Source organism: Bubalus bubalis, chromosome 20, assembly GCF_019923935.1.
Source record: "Bubalus bubalis isolate 160015118507 breed Murrah chromosome 20, NDDB_SH_1, whole genome shotgun sequence".
NCBI classification, from domain to species: Eukaryota; Metazoa; Chordata; class Mammalia; order Artiodactyla; family Bovidae; genus Bubalus; species Bubalus bubalis.
Window position 1 is genome coordinate 43,087,860 of NC_059176.1, and position 16,042 is coordinate 43,103,901.

General features: G+C 46.8%; 1 protein-coding gene across 6 annotated transcripts in view; it reads right to left on the reverse strand.

Annotated features, from left to right (window-relative positions):
• The window catches only part of IL16 (interleukin 16), a 123,392-nt gene that overhangs the window by 35,241 nt on the left and 72,109 nt on the right, over positions 1–16,042 (reverse strand). For all 6 annotated transcript variants that reach the window (XM_044933383.2, XM_025271289.3, XM_025271286.3 and 3 more), the window contains 4 exons: positions 14,536–14,678; positions 13,503–13,613; positions 9,816–9,930; positions 724–797 (listed from right to left, as the gene is read on the reverse strand). In XM_044933383.2, coding sequence (XP_044789318.2) covers positions 724–797; positions 9,816–9,930; positions 13,503–13,613; positions 14,536–14,678 — 443 coding nt within the window. The remainder of the gene's footprint in view (positions 1–723; positions 798–9,815; positions 9,931–13,502; positions 13,614–14,535; positions 14,679–16,042) is intronic.

The window sequence follows — 16,042 nt, forward strand, 5'->3', positions numbered from 1 at the left end:
CCTGAAGAAGGAATTGGCAACTTACTCCAATATTCTTGCCTGGGAAATGCCATGGACAGAGGAGCCTGGCAGGCTGCAGTCCACGGGGTCGCAAAGAGCTAGACACAACTGAACACGTGTATGAGCACATACCACATATATACATCAGTTCAGTTCAGTTCAGTCGCTCAGTTGTGTCTGACTCTTTGCGACCCCATGAATCACAGCAGTCCAGGCCTCCCTGTCCATCACCAACTCCCGGAGTTTACTCAAACTCACGTCCATCGAGTCGGTGATGCCATTCAGCCATCTCATCCTCTGTCGTCCCCTTTTCCTCCTGCCCCTAATCCCTCCCAGCATCAGAGTCTTTTCCAATGAGTCAACTCTTATATATGCCAAAAAGACAGTCTTGAACTAACTAGTTGGAGACTCAAAAAATACCTTTCAGTGACTGTCTTCAAAACTTAAAGCAGATTGTAACAGAAATACGTGGAACATTTTGAAACAGTGCTATAAACCTTAGATGGTTGACGTGGCCTCAGGCAACAGTCCTGACCACACTGTGATTTCCTGAGTGAGGCCTCTTTTGGGCACTGTGCCAAGATTGGTGTCAGCGGGGTGCCCCACGCAAAGGAGCCCACCATTAGAATGTGTAGGTTTAAAGGAAGTAGGGTGACGTTGGGAGCTTGGCTCCTTTGTCTGGAGGCCTGAGCATTTGGCCATAGAGGGATAACAAATGGTCACCTTGAACTTCTGTAAAGCGTCCTGATGTGTCAGTCCAGCCATCGACTCTCCATTGAGTTCCAGAATTTCATCACCTGTTGGGAGAGGGAGGAGGGAGGAATCGTAGCTGAAAAGAGTGTGGCCCCAAGAGGGGGCGTTACCCCCACCTTAAACTCTAGTGTGCTCCCTCAACCCCCTGTCCAGCTTTCTGTGTGATGCACAAACCACCACAGAGAACATTACTCACCCAGGTCTCTCCCACTGAGAGGCAGGCAGGGCAGCAGGGCTGGGCCTTCTCTGGCCCTTCTTACAGTCCAGGGTGGGATCCAGGGTCCTTACCCAAGGCCTGGCTCGGTCGGCTCCCTGTCCACCTCCTGGCTTCACCTCTTCCCCTCCCGCCTCAGCCCCTCATGCCGCCCTCTCTCCTGGACCACTTGCTGAAACATCGTACACCGGCCTTTCTACTGTCATCTGTGAAGCTCCGTGCTTGTTTCCATGGATCTTCTCAACTACAATGTGTGTCTCCTACCTTTTTCAGCTACCATCTCTTTATTTTTTCTTGCACTGGGTCTTTGTTGTGGTCCACAAGCTTTCTTTAGTTGCCATGAGTGGGCTTAGTGGCCCTGTGGCATGTGGGATCTTAGTTCCCTGATCAGGGATCGAACCTGTGTCCCCTGCATTAGAAGGAGGATTCTTAACCACTGGACCACCAGGGAAGTCTCAGCTACTGCCTCAACCTCTCAGTCTCTTCTGATTTTGTGCTTTTGGGGCATCTGGCACCTCCCACTCTCAGAGCTCTCATCACCCCAGTGGTCACTGAGAGCCCGAGAGAGTCCCTCCCTGAAGATGGGGCTTTGTAACAGCAGATGCTGTACCCCCAGGGCCAGTTCTGGGTGAGGCCTCCCTAGTACTCAGTAAATGTGGGTTGGATGTGATGTTTCCAGAATGCCATGAAGATCTTGTCTTACAGAAGAGGAAAGTGAGCTCAGGGAAGTCTGAAGTTCAAATGGTAGTAAGAATTAGGACTGGGGGCTTTTTACTCCAAGTCCTGTCTCCACAACACTAACACACCTAAGAGAAAAAATTTTTCTGTATCCAGAAATCCATTTTTATGTGCACAGAAAATCACTTTCTCCCATTCACTCAATCTATTCAATACACCAACAGAGAGCACTGTCTCTGTTTTTTTGTTTTGTTTTGTTTGACCACACTGTGAGGCATGTGGGATTTTAGTTCCCCAACCAGGGATTGAACCTGTGCCCTCTGCAGTGGAAGCAAAGTCTTAACCACCGGAACACCAGGGAAGTCCTCTGCCTCTGTATTTTTTACATGACTTTCTGGCCTGATTGCTCTTGCTGAATCTGCAGTCACTTAATTATGGTTCCATTATAGACAATCCATCTTTTTTTCTCTGGTTGTTTTAAATATACTTTTTCATTTGTCTTCAATAGCCTGAATTTTAACTAGGATGTATTGGGGTGCTTCCTTGTATTGAAGTTCTGGGCTTTGAAATAATTCTAGAATATTCTTAACCATGCTCTTATCACCTATCACTCCCCTGCTTTCACGATGCTCTTTCTTTCTAGAATTCCCATTAGATATTCTGGACCTTCTCAACCTATTCTCCATGTTTCTCTAGTGCTCATCTTTTTTTCCTCCATTGCTCTGTGTGGCCTCCCTGGATAATTTCCAGCTCACATATTCTCTTGACAGTTGCATTTATCTGCTGTCTAACCCACCCACTGAGGTTTGTTTGTTTTTAAATTTCAATGACTTTCAGTTCAGTTCAGTCGCTCAGTCGTGTCCAACTCTTTGCCACCCCATGAATCACAGCACACCAGGCCTCCATCACCAACTCCCGGAGTTCACTCAAACTCATGTCCATCGAGTCGGTGATGCCATCCAGCCATCTCATCCTCTGTCATCCCCTTTTCCTCCTGCCCCCAATCCCTCCCAGCATCAGAGTCTTAATGAGTCAACTCTTCGCATGAGGTGGCCAAAGTACTGGAGTTTCAGCTTTACCATCATTCCTTCCAAAGAAATCCCAGGGCTGATCTCCTTCAGAATGGACTGATTGGATCTCCTTGCAGTCCAAGGGACTCTCAAGAGTCTTCTCTAACACCACAGTTCAAAAGCATCAATTCTTTGGCACTCAGCTTTCTTCACAGTCCAACTCTCGCATCCATGCATGGCCACTGGAAAAACTATAGCCTTGACTAGATGGACCTTTGTTGGCAAAGTAATGTCTCTGCTTTTCAATATGCTATCTAGGTTGGTCATAACTTTCCTTCCAAGGAGTAAGCGTCTTTTAATTTCATGGCTGCAGTCACCAACTGCAGTGATTTTGGAGCCCAAAAAGATAAAGTCTGACACGGTTTCCACTGTTTCCCCATCTATTTCCCATGAAGTGATGGGACCAGATGCCATGATCTTCGTTTTCTGAATGTTGAGTTTGAAGCCAACTTTTTCACTCTCCACTTTCACTTTCATCAAGAGGCTTTTTAGTTCCTCTTCACTTTCTGCCATAAGGGTGGTGTCATCTGCATATCTGAGGTTGATATTTTTCCTGGCAATGACTTAACTTTTTTTAATTTCTAAGTTATTTTTTCACATTTATCTTTTCATTGTGTTCTATTCTTTCCTTATTGTTTTTCAGTTACTTCTTTTATTTTTTTTCAGCATATTATACACTGAGAAATAATTACCACAATATTGTTGTTGTTCAGTCACTAAGTCATGTCTGATTCTTTTTGACCCAATGGACTGCAACACGCCAGGCTTTCCTGTCCTTCACCACCTCCAGGAGTTTTCTCAAACTCATAACCTAGTTAATATTAGTCACCACACGTGGTTACAAGTTGATTTTGTTGTTGTTGTTGTTGTTGTGATGAGAAAACTTTCAAGATCTACTATCTAAAGAGGGGTGTGGTTGTCAAAGCAGTGGAGGGCTGGAAGAGGGAAGGAGTGGAGTTTGGGATTGGCAGATGCCAACTAGTATATACAGGATGGATAGACAGGAAGGTTCTACTGTGCAGCACAGGGAACTACATTCAATATCCAGTGATAAACCATAATGGAGAAGAACATGAAAAAAAACATGTGTATCACTGAGTCGCTTTGCTATACAATAAAAATTAGCACAACACTATAAATCATCTATACTTCAATAAGATTTTTTTAAAAAGCTCTACTCTCTTAGCAACTTTCAAACACACAATATAATATTATTAACTAAAGTCACCATGATTGATTCATTTTATAACTGGAAGTTAATGGCTTTTGACCACCTTCATCAATTTTGCCCACCTCCAGCAACCACCCATTTATTCTCTGAATCTGTGAGTTCAGGTTTTTTGTTTTGTTTTTAGTCCACATGTAAGTAAGATCATGTACTGTCTTTCTCTGTCTGCTTATCTCACACAGCATAATGTCTTCAAGGTCCATCCATGTTGTCCTAAGTGGCAGGATTTAATTCTTTTTATGGCTGAAAAGTTATAGTCTTTATTTTCAACTCATTTTCAAGGGGAGCTTGTTTTCTAGTGGAACTCTCATAGCCCTCAGACTGCTAACTTTTATTTTTTCCCTTTTTTTCCCAGTAGGCACACAGGGGTCTCAGGGCTGGTTTAGGACTAGTTGTAACATTAGCTCTGTGGCATGGAAGTGCTGAGACCCAGGTTCTGATGGGAAAGCTGAAGACTCACCCAGACACAGACTGACTCTTTGTTTTCTTGAGGGAGATGTCTTTCTTCCACCCAAGAGCCAAGGGCAAAGTTATGTTTCCTCCTTGCTTCCCTTGGCTTGCTGGCTCATGAGCATGAAGGCTTTCTGCAGGTTCTCAGAGGGTCCCAGGGCCCATGGCCACCTCCCCTGTCCCTGTATGGGCATCAAACCCCAGTCCTTGGGCCTTATGCCCCATAAGCAGCTTCCTGTGCTACTGCCAGGGACAGAGAGAAGAGACAAAGTAGGTGATTAAATAGTTAATTCCACTAGCGGACTGTGAGTAGAAAAAATATGGGAGACCCTGTCAGCTAATGATTACTCAGGAAAGCAGGTTTGCTTAACCAAGCAGTCTTGTTTAGCAACAAAACCATGCGACAGAGGCAGGAGACATGCCCCAAAACAGTGAAACAACAGTGGCGTGAGCCCACATGCTGCCCAGTGAGCTCAGTAAGTTAATGATCCCTAGGACACGCTCTCTGCACACATGAAAAACAGCAATTTGTGGACCTAACTTGACCTGCAGGGACAAGAAAACTTGCCTGCCCAACCTGGAAGAGGAACTGATGATGGACACATGACGTCTACTCAAGAAAGAGAAAGAAGGTCTTCTCCTCCTCCCCACATTTCCTTATTATTATAAAACTGTAGCCCAGTAAGTCTCAGGGGGTGGCATTTCTCACCTACCCATCTATAGAATTCACAAGTGTACTATTCTAATAAATCACTTATCTACTACTTTGTCTCTCACTGAATTCTTTCTGTGCTGAGACATAAAGAACAATGGTACCAGAGCTCTTTGGAGCCCTGGAAATGACACCAGTCAGTTTCACTATCACATCATCAATTCCTGGGAAGGTCATACTTAAGATCAAGTGGTTTCTTTGTGTCTGAGAAGCTAGGTGTTTCCATTTCTTTCTCTAAAGTTTGAATGTGCTATTTTATCCAAGGTGTCTGTGACAATAAAAGGGGTGGGGAGAATATTCAAATCAGCTTAATATGTTCAGTTGCTAAAACTAGAGGAGAAAAACAAAAGGCTCAGTCCTCTTCCTTAGAAGATGCCAAGTTGAGGAATGAAAACTGACAAATTAAAAAAATAATCACAATATAACTAAGTGCATGCTGAAGGAAGGATTTATAAAGGCCATACTTCATACCTCACTACCCATTCTTCATTACACAAAATCCTGAACTTGTCTTCAAATTATGAGAAGGTTCATCTCAAGGGAGCCACAGAGCCCAACTCTGGAACCTCCAGAGTCTTTATTCCTTATTTGGTCATTTTTGGTGGAAGGTGTTTAGTCTTGGTTTTGCCATATAAATCTTACACAATCGTTTTTTTGCAAGGGGAATACAGATGAAACATTATTAGCCTTGATCTGGACACAATAGTTTTGTTGCACCTGTCAACTACAAAGTGGCACCTGCCAAGGGCATCTGCCATCTGCCTCTGAGGAGACTGAACCCTGTGCTGCTGCAGCTGTTGACCTTTGACATGCCCTGAAGGGAGTCCAGGGTAGAGAGTGAGGCTCTTTGAGCTCCCGGGAAACTGGTGGAACAGATCTTTATAGCTTGATATTTTCAGGAACTGATTTTATGACCCCAATCCTCACATTTCCTCATATCTAGAAAAGCACTAAGTCCTTTCATGGTGACATTAGCTCCTCGTGACTAGCAGAAAACCTCTTGTAAAATAAGTGCTTGATTGCATGGAACACCGCCTTCACCAAATCTTATATACTGACCTGCCCCCACTGCCTCCTTGGAGCAGTCTCTCAGAACTATGTGAGGTGCTGTTTCCTGGGCTGCAGTCCTCATTTTGCCCCAAATGAAACTTAACTCCACCTCTCACATTGTGCATCTTCTTGTTTTCAGTCGACACAACAGATATATCCCCTGTGAATTCTTTTCTTTAAAAAAAATTATTCATTCATCCATTTATTTATTTGTGCCTGTGGGTCTTTGTCTAGTTGCGGTGCGCGGGTTTCTTATTGTGGTGGTTTCTCTAGTTGCAGAGTGTGAACTCTGCGGTGAGAGGGCTTCCATAGTTTTGTCACACGGGATTAGTTGCTCCTCAGTATGTGGGATCTTCCCCGACCAGGGATCGAACCTGTGTCTCCTGCATTGGCAGACAGATTCTTTACTGCTGAGCCACCAGGGAAGCCCCTCGAGGCCCTATTCTTAAGCTTCACTTTTGAAAGATGTTACAAAAGGGGATTCAGTCAATTATCTGAGGCTAGAATCAAGGACTGCAAACTAGCTGAGTGTCTTTTTCACCGAACTCTTATGATTACTATGAACTAAGGGAGACAAATACCTGGAAAGAAAATCCATGAAGCTAGTTTCTCCTGGCCACTTCAGTTCCTCCTCCACCTTTTATTCAAACACAGAAAAGTTCAGCGGATATAAATCAGAGTCTCAAGATCCTGATCTACTTTCTTCTTTTTCTTTTAGGGACTCATCTGCAGGCCTCTGGATTCAGTTATTCCCCTAAAGCTGTGCCTCAGCCCTCTTCACTCTCCACTCTTCCCTGCCTCCTTTATCCACTCTATAACTTCAGCTAGTTTCCACATGACCCTAAAAACAATTCAACAAGCTTAAGTCCCTTGAACTGGGACCCAAATTTTCATTCGCCTGTTGGACTGCGCCACCTAGTGGTCACCTGGAGACCTGACTCCACTCTGCTGTTTAAACCTGAATATCTTCATTTGGTCCTCTTCTTCACCTTCTTGTTGTGGTTGTTGTTCAGTCACTAAGTTGTGTTCCACTCTTTGCAACACCATGGAATGCAGCACACCAGGCTTCTGTGTCCTTCTCCTGGAGTTTGCTCAAACTCATGTCCATTGAGTTGGTGATGCTACCCAACCATCTCACCTCCTGTCACCCCCAATCCTCCTGCCCTCAATCTTTCCCAGCATCAGGGTCTTTTCCAATGAGTTGGCTGTTTGCATCAGGTGGCCAAATGAATATTCAGTCTTTCCAATGAATATTCAGGGTTGATTTCCTTTAGGATTGACTGGTTTGATCTCCTTGCAGTCCAAGGGACTCTCAAGAGTCTTCTTCAGCACTGCAGTTTGAAAGCCTAAATTCTTTGGCACTCAGCCTTCTTTATGGTACAACTCTCATATCCATACATGACTACTGGAAAAACCATAGCTTTGACTAGATGGACCATTGTGGGTAAAATGATGTCTCCGCTTTTTAATATGCTGTCTAAGTTTGTCATAACTTTTCTTTTAAGGAGCAAGCATCTTTTAGTTTTGTGGCTGCAGTCATTGTCTGCAGTGATTTTGGAGCCCAAGAAAATAAAATCTGTCATTGTTTCCACTTTTTCCACATCTATTTGCATGAAGTGATGGCACTGGATGCCATGATCTTCGTTGTTTGTTTGTTTGTTTGTTTTTTCATTTTTTGAATGTTGAATTTTAAGCCAGTTTTTTTCACTCTCCTCTTTCACCCTCATCAAGAGGCTCTTTAGTTCCTCTTCACTTTCTGGCATTAGAGTTGTACCATCTGCATATCTGAGGTTGTTGATATTTTTCTGGGCAATCTTGATTCCAGCTTGTGATTCATCCAGTCCTCCGCCTCCTAGTCTATGTAACTCATCATTGTTCTCTGGTTTACTAAGATCAGACAACCTCAGGGGTTCTCTGGCCTCATCTGCCACCGCCACAGAAGCCACTGCTTCACCCTTCAGTATCTTTCTCTTCCCAAGTTTACAGCCTCAGGGAAGACCCTGAAGAGCTAGGAGCCTGGCTCTTAAAATAGCTTCTAAACTGGTTTTATTGTTTCTGGTGTCTGGCCAGTCCACTTCATCTTACACTCAGCTTCCTGAATCATCTTAAAAAAAAAAACAAATAAAAAAAACCCTGGTCCTGGCCAGTCCTTCCCAAATTAGAAAAAGCTTCCAACACTCCCCACTGTCCATATAATAAAATCCATATGCATAACCCTGTATAATGTTACAGTTGGCAAACTTTTTCTATAAAGAGCCAGACAGAAAATGTTTTAAACTTTGCAAGCACAAGCTGTCTGTAGAAACTACTCAATGCTGCCTAAGAGCAGCTGTAGACCAGAGGTCAATGAGTGAGTACGGCTGTGTCCCAGTAAAGCTCTTCTATGGAGACTGAAATTTGAATTTAATTTGTCACAAAAGCATCAAAACATCTTTTGACTTTTTTTCAGCCATTGAAGAAATAGGGAAACTGTCCTTCATTCATGAGCCTTATAAACATAGGCACTGGCCCAGACGTGGCCTGCAAGGCTCTAGTTGGTCAACCCTACCCTGAAAACAAGTTAGATTATTAAAGGTGGTAAGGCTTCCAGCAAAGTGTGCAGAAACTGGCCTGATAGGAAAGAGAAGGAAGGTTGTGAGGTCTCTTATCTTTAAAGATCCATTTGTAGCCCAGTGTCAGGCCTGCAGGGTTTTCAGTCTACTCTGTGACCATCTGCTCCCAAATTCTGCCTTCCAGTTAGAACATGGGGTCAAGCATCTTATCCAATAACTGGTGGGTGACTGTGGGGTGGGACTGGGTGGGGAGAAAACCCTCCCCTCCAAGACAAGGAGACAGAGAGGGGCACTCGGGGAGCATCTCAGGCCGTTCAACTCCTTCCTCTCAGGGGCTTCCCTCCCCAGAAGAGATGAATAAGCTGAAGGGAGGTAGTTGATAGCACAGGGTGGGCAGAAGGGGAAGGAGGGCAGTGGGGTGGACCATTAGCTTCTCAGTAGAAGGACCCCATCTGATAATCTTCTGCATTCCTAGAGTCCAGAACAGGACAGGCTCGCAGAGAACATTCACCCAACTCATTAGAGCACTGGGCCTGGCTCCCCATGGTTGTGGGCTGGGGTGGGCAGACAACAGAAAAGAAACAGGATGTCAATAGGAGGGGGGTGCCAGCAACTGAGAGGAGCCTTGAAAAGCAAAGGCAGCAATAGGAATGCAAGGGGCAGAGCAGATGCCTTGGTTCTCTGTCCCAGGCCAGTGACAGACTGAGGGTGCAAACACACCCAGCCAATGGGCCAGGCATGACAGAACCATCACGGCCGTGTATCCCACTGCCTGCAGACTCTCTGCAGAATCCATGCAAGCTGGATTCTGAAGGCTTGAGACACATATTATGTTCCCAAGAGCTTCTACCAGGGCTTCCCTAGTGGTCCAGTGGTTAAGATTTTGCCTTCCAATGCAGGGGATCTGGGTTCGATTCCTGGTTGGGGAATTAAGATCCCACATGCTTCACAGCCAAGAAACCAAAACATAAAACAGAAGCAATTTTGTAATAAATTCAATAAAGACTTTAAAATGGCCCACACAAACAGTGTCTACTGGAAGCCTGGGGAGCCTGGGGATTCTCTTTTGATTCCTCAAACGTCACCTAGTAAAGCCTCGGAGATCTACCTTCTTGTAGCCTTCCATCAGCTGCTGCTGCTCCCCCTGCAAAGATGGTTTTAACGTAAATTCCAATGGGGCCATAAATGCTGTCCTTGCCTCCAACAATGCTGAAGCCCAGGCCCTGGGAAAGAAGAAAAGAAGGTCAGACTGAGGCATGTTCCATGCCATTCATTGGGGTTTCCCAGTGGCTCAGTGATAAAGGAACCCACCTGCTAATGCAGGAAATCCACATTCGATCCCTGGGTGGGGAAGATCCCCTGAGAAACGAAATGGCAACCCACTGCAGTATACTTGCCTGGGAAATCCCATGAACAGAGATGCCTGGTGGGCTATAGTCCATGGGGTTGCAAAGAGTCAGACATGACTAAACAACAACAGCAACAACTTCCCAAGGAGGCTTAGCCTGGGTCGCAGGGAGCTCCTCTTGAGACTGTGAGCTCAGGGAGGCAGTGGGTGCATCTTATTTGTCAGGGTCTGGTCTCCGGAGGCAGATGCTCAGGAAATATATGTTGTAGAGTGAAGGCATGAACACTGGCTGGAGGCTGGGCCTCTGGATTCAGCTCACAAGCATGCCAGGGCATGGTCAGCATCATGGCTTCCAGGAAGATCCCTCCAAGTGATGGCTGCCGGGTATCAGCATCACTGCGGCTGGGCAGTTTCTCCTAGGCTCCTCGGAGAAGTTCATGCATCACCCAGCATCAGAGAGGTGGCAGGCCTGAGAGCCAGACAGGAGAGTGAGCAGGGGCCAGACAGGAAAGTAGTGTGGACACAGTGCTGGTGTGAGCTTCTGGTGAAGGTGGTGGGTGTTGCAGGATGGGGAGACCAGTGGGGTCCAGGAGAAGCACAGTGGTAGGAAAATGAGAAAGTGGATTGGGCTTCTGTTTGGGCTCCCAGCTTCTTCCTGGCTGAAATAATTGCTCTAGACCCAAACTTTCACCTGCCCTAGTGAGGCAGGATGGTGCAGTGGGCAAGAACAAGAGCCCGGGGTCAGAAGGTCTTCAGTCACTGTCATGGTTCAGTTGCTCACTAACCAAGTGATCTTGGCAAGTCCTGTGAGTCCCAGATTCTCAGCTCCTTGTCTACGTTGTTATTCAGGCATCGATCGTGTTTGACTCTTTCCGACCCATGGACTGTAGCCCGCCAGGCTCCTCTGTCCATGGAATTCTCCAGCAAGAATACTGGAGTGGATTGCCATTTCCTTCTCCAGGGGATCTTCCCAACCCAGGGATCAAACTCAGGTCCCCTGCATTGGCAGGTGGATTCTTGATTGCTGAACCACCAGGTAAGCCCTCCTCATCTATTAGCAGAAAATAACAGGGTTTTGTGACAATTAATGGAAGGATCCCTGCAAATCCCCTGGTGCTGTGCCTGGGTTTTGGCAGCTGCTTTTGTGGTTTGACTTTAGGTTAAAGTGTCTGCCTGCAATGCGGGAGACCCAGGTTCAATCCCTGGATGGGGAAGATCCCCTGGAGAAGGAAATGGCAACCCACTCCAGTATTCTTGTCTGGAGAATCCCATGGAGGGAGGAGCCTGGTAGGCTACAGTACATGGGGTTGCAAAGAGTTGGACACGACTGAGCTACTTCACTTCTTCTACCTCAAGCGCTGGTGGATCCTTCCAGCTCTGCTTCCTCCTCCTCAACTCAGTTCTGGCCTCACTCCTACTCATGCCTGTTAATGATAAGGTCTTGGATGTGGAGGTTGTATGAGGGAGACAGTGGGAGGCCTGCCCTATTTCTGAAGCCACCACTCCTGCTCTGCACTCCAGGCTTCCTATGCCAAATACCTTCCTGCTTCCCATCAAGGCCGATTCAATCTGCTCAGTGATGTATACGCCCATGAAGTCTACTCACTGACTGTACAATCTTCGCACACTGAGATAACTGACACCATTTTTAATCATCTTTGCTAGAGGGTTGGTGCCCTTTTCCATTCTGCCTTCCTTTTTATATGTATACAACTTTTATTTTTTAGGCCGTGCCATGCACACATAGAATCTTAGTTCCCCAACCAGGAATCGAACCCTTGCTCCTTGCATTGAAAGTACAGATTCTTAACTGCTGGACACCAGGGAAGTCCTTGCCTTCACTTGAGCACCGCAAAAGACAATCTCAAAACAATCTCAAAGTCGATGGTATTAAAATGCATCTGCCCAAATGCAAGAGATGATGAAGGGCAGGGAAGCCTGGCACGCTACAGTCCATGGGGTCACAAAGAGTTGGACACAACTGAGCAATTGAACAACAAAAAAAATGCAAGAAGGTAAAAGCATTGTGATTTACAAATCAGGAAGAGAAGCTGTTTGGAGAAAACTGGGCACTGGAGAGAGTGACTCCCTTGTGACTAGAGGGACAGTTATCTTAGCTCTTCCCACTGGTTTCTCCTCGTTTCTCTGCTGAGCTCCCAGGAGATAGAAGTGATGAGGGGTGGAGAGGAGGACTTTAGACAAGTGGAGCCTTCCTCTAGGAAGACCATTTTGGTGAATAGCTTCTCACACCACATGCCAAAATCATGAGGTGGGTAGAAACCTACCCTTCCATTAAGCATCTTGGTCACTTGGGCTGGCCTGAGAACTCTGCAGCAGCAGCCGTGTCCACCCCAGAAGTTCTTCGGTGCCCATGTCATCTCCTTGCTCAGGGCAGCATGCTCTGTGGGGCGTGCCCAGAGCACTGGGGCTGTCCCACCACCTCCACTGCTTTTCTCCCTATCTTTCAGTATTTCTCGACTGTGAGGCAAAAATCAGTCTGCATATCTGAATTCGGGGAGACACATGGACTGAATGTGTGTTCCCCCCCATCAAATCAATACATTAGGGGAAACTTTCAGAGGTGACTAGGCCATAAAGGTGGAGCCCTCATGAAGGGGGCAGGGGCAAGACAGGGGGAGGAGATAAAGAAGCACAACCACTGTATATGAAATATGTTGGCTATAAGGAGACATTGCACAGCACAGGGAACAGAGCCAATATTTTACAGTAATTGTGAATAGAATATAATCTTTAAAAATTGTGAGTCACTATGTTGTATACCTGAAACATATAATATTGTACATCAACTATGTGTGTGCTCAGTCACTCAGTTGTGTCCGACTCAGCGACCCAAGGACTGTAGCCTGCCTTGGGTTACAGTCCTCTGTCTGTAGGCTCCTCTGTCCATGGGATTCTCCAGGCAAGAATATGGGAGCAGGTTGCCATGCCCTCCTCTAGGGGATCTGCCTGACCAAGGGATCAAACCTGGGTCTCTTGCATTGCAGGCAGCTTCTTTACCAACTTAGCCACTGTAAAATCAGGGAAGAAGTCCTCAACATACATGGCAACTGCCAGCACCTTCAACTTGGACTCCCAGCCTCCAGAGCCATGAGAAATAAACATAAGCTGTTTAAGCTGCCCAGTCTAAGGTATTTTTGTTATAGCACCTGAACTGACCCTGACGATGATTTGAACTGAATCATCGGGTAAAACTATTTTCAAAAACAGCAAACCAGGGACAAACTGGGGAACATTCATCTTCCTATGACCTGCTCTGTGCAGAGCTAGGCTGCCTGCCCCTCCCTGAGCCTGCTCCCATGAGAGCATCTGACACTCCTGTTCCAAGCCCAGATCCCCAGCCCCTGTCCCCATCCCCACTGTGACATGACAGCTCCTTGGGAACACCTGTCCATCCAGGAGCCTCCCCTGGCCATGGTCCTTGCTCACCTTGGCCTGGCCCTTCATCAGCACGATGTTGGAGATGACAGACGCCTGGAGGCCCCCTGAGGGCTGCACGAGCTGAGCTGTGCTGAGCGACCGTGTCGGTCTTGACAAGCCCTGGAAAAAGGGTGAGGTGGAGAGAGGATGAGTCCAAGGATGTCGGCTCACTCCCCCAGGAAGGGGGAAAGCCCACAGAGGAGAAAACCCTGATGCCTGCTCTTCTGAGTGTCTGCCGCATGGCGGCTGCAGTGAGGTGAATGCAGGGCGGATGGTTGAGAGTCCAGTGCAAGGGTCTGTTTTGGTGGCCCCAGGAGACATCTTTGCTGAGCCCAGGCTCCTTTTTGACCAGCAGCCAGATGCTCACTAAGATTTGTTACAGGAGTGAGTCCCGAGTCACAGATCACACATCACAGACCACAGACAGTGAGTCCTATACTCAGAGTCCCCAGCAGAGGCTGGGAGGTCAATGGCCGAGAATGTCCTCAACAGAATCCAAGACACATTTACTGAGACCCTCATCTGGGCCAGAAACAGGGTGGTGGGCAAAGGGTCAAGAACCCCAAGATGTGGGACTTCCCTGGTAATCTGGTGGTTAACAATCTGCCTTCTGATGCCAGGGATGCAGGTTAAATTCCTGGTCAGGGAACTAAGATCCCACATGCTTGCAGTGGAGTTGAATAAATAAATAGAACTCTTTTAAAGAATTGTTTTTAAAATTATGAACTCCCATGCCTTCCTTAACTTGCCCCTACTTCCCTTGACGACCTCTTAGGGTCACTGTGCAGATGAAATTAAGGGATCCACATAAAGCCCCACTTCAGGGTCTGCACAGGTGAAGTGTTCTCTGCCCATATGAGATCCTAACAACATGGAAGCAGCTGCGGGCAGCGGTCACAGGTGACCATTCCTCATGTGGTTCTCTGCCCCCAAGCCAGCTCCTCACCACTGTAGCCCTGTGGACATCAAACCACCAGGAAGGCTCTTCAAGCAGTCTTCCCCTCGCTCCCTCTTCTCAGGCCTCCCTGCCCTTCGTTCTTACCACAGCCTTTGCTGCAGGAAAATCCAGTTGTTGAGAGAGAGACTTCCTGCCACTGCAGAGGGAATAAGGCTGCCTATCCGCCGAAACCGCTGACTTCTTGGTTGTTGGAAAATCCGTCTCTCCTGTGCAATAGGGATTGACACCTAACCCAGGAGAGGAAAGAAAGGGAGAAATCATTTGTGTTCTCAGACAGCGAAGCTCAAGATAGAATGTCGTCCTCGCCTATGGCCAGCCCTCACAAGCTGGGGGCCAGAGTGAACTTGAAGCATGGAGCGCCCAGCACCGGGTACGTGATAGGGAGGGCAGAGGAAGAAGTAGGCGGTATTCTGGCTACCTTTGTCCATGCTGTGTGCTCCATGGGGTGAGGGTGGGACTGTCGCTTCCATTTCAACTCAGCTCAACTTAGTGAGGGTTGATGTGGCCTCTCCTACGTGTCAAGTAGGATGCTGGGTCCTCAGGAAACCACAATGATCTGTCAGCTCCAGTCCCTGCTGCCGGGGGTGAGGAGGGGGGCATTTCAAGAGAGAGGAGGAAAGCAGAAATGATGCCCCATACAGGCAGGGCCAGAGGAGAGATGGGGCAGAAGCCTGGGTGATCTGCCTCTTACACACACATTTGCACACAGGTACATAAAGAGTCATGTCTGACTCTTTGCGACCCCATAGACTGTAGTCCACCAGGCTCCTCTGTCCGTGGGATTCTCCAGACAAGAATACTGCAGTGGGTTGCCATGCCCTCCTCCAGGGGATCTTCCCAACCCAGGAATCAAACCAGGGTCTCCTGCATTGGCAGGTGGATTCTTTACCACTGCAGGACCAGGGAAGGCCACACACCCCTAACACAGGCAGGCAAAGAGTCAACTCTTGAGTCCTTGGGGATCTAAGAATATGCATGGCAATCATCTTCTCTTCCTTTAGGGGGAAACTCAGACTTCCTTTTACCCAACTAGGAAATCTACCCTACTGCTTTCAGCTGGAAAAATCTTCAGAGATTATCTGCCATGGCTCCTCGCTGTCTAAGACCAGTGCTTCCCAACTGAAATACAATGCAAGTCATATATGTAATCTGAAATTTTCTAGTAGCCACATTTTTAAAAGTAAAAGAAAAAGAGTTTAATGTTAATTTTTTTTTTTTTTTTTGGTCATGCTTCACAGCTTGAGGGATGCTAGTTCCCTGACCAGGGATCAAACTCGTATCTCCTGCAGTGGAACTGGAGAGTCTTAACCACTAGACTTCCAGGGAAGTCCCTAATATTTTATTTAGTTCAATACACCTAAACTCTGTCATTTCAACATATAAATAATCTGCAAAGTTATTAATGAGGTATTTTGCATCTTTTCTTTAGTTTTGTGCTTAGTCTTTTAAATGGGCACATCTTTTACCCTTCTGAGCATCTCCATTTGGATAAGCCACATTACAAGTGAGAAGGATGTGGACACTGGCCACCATACTGGACGTCAGGCACCCAAAGAAGGGCGGGGCTTTCCTAGTACCCAAGTGGCTTTGG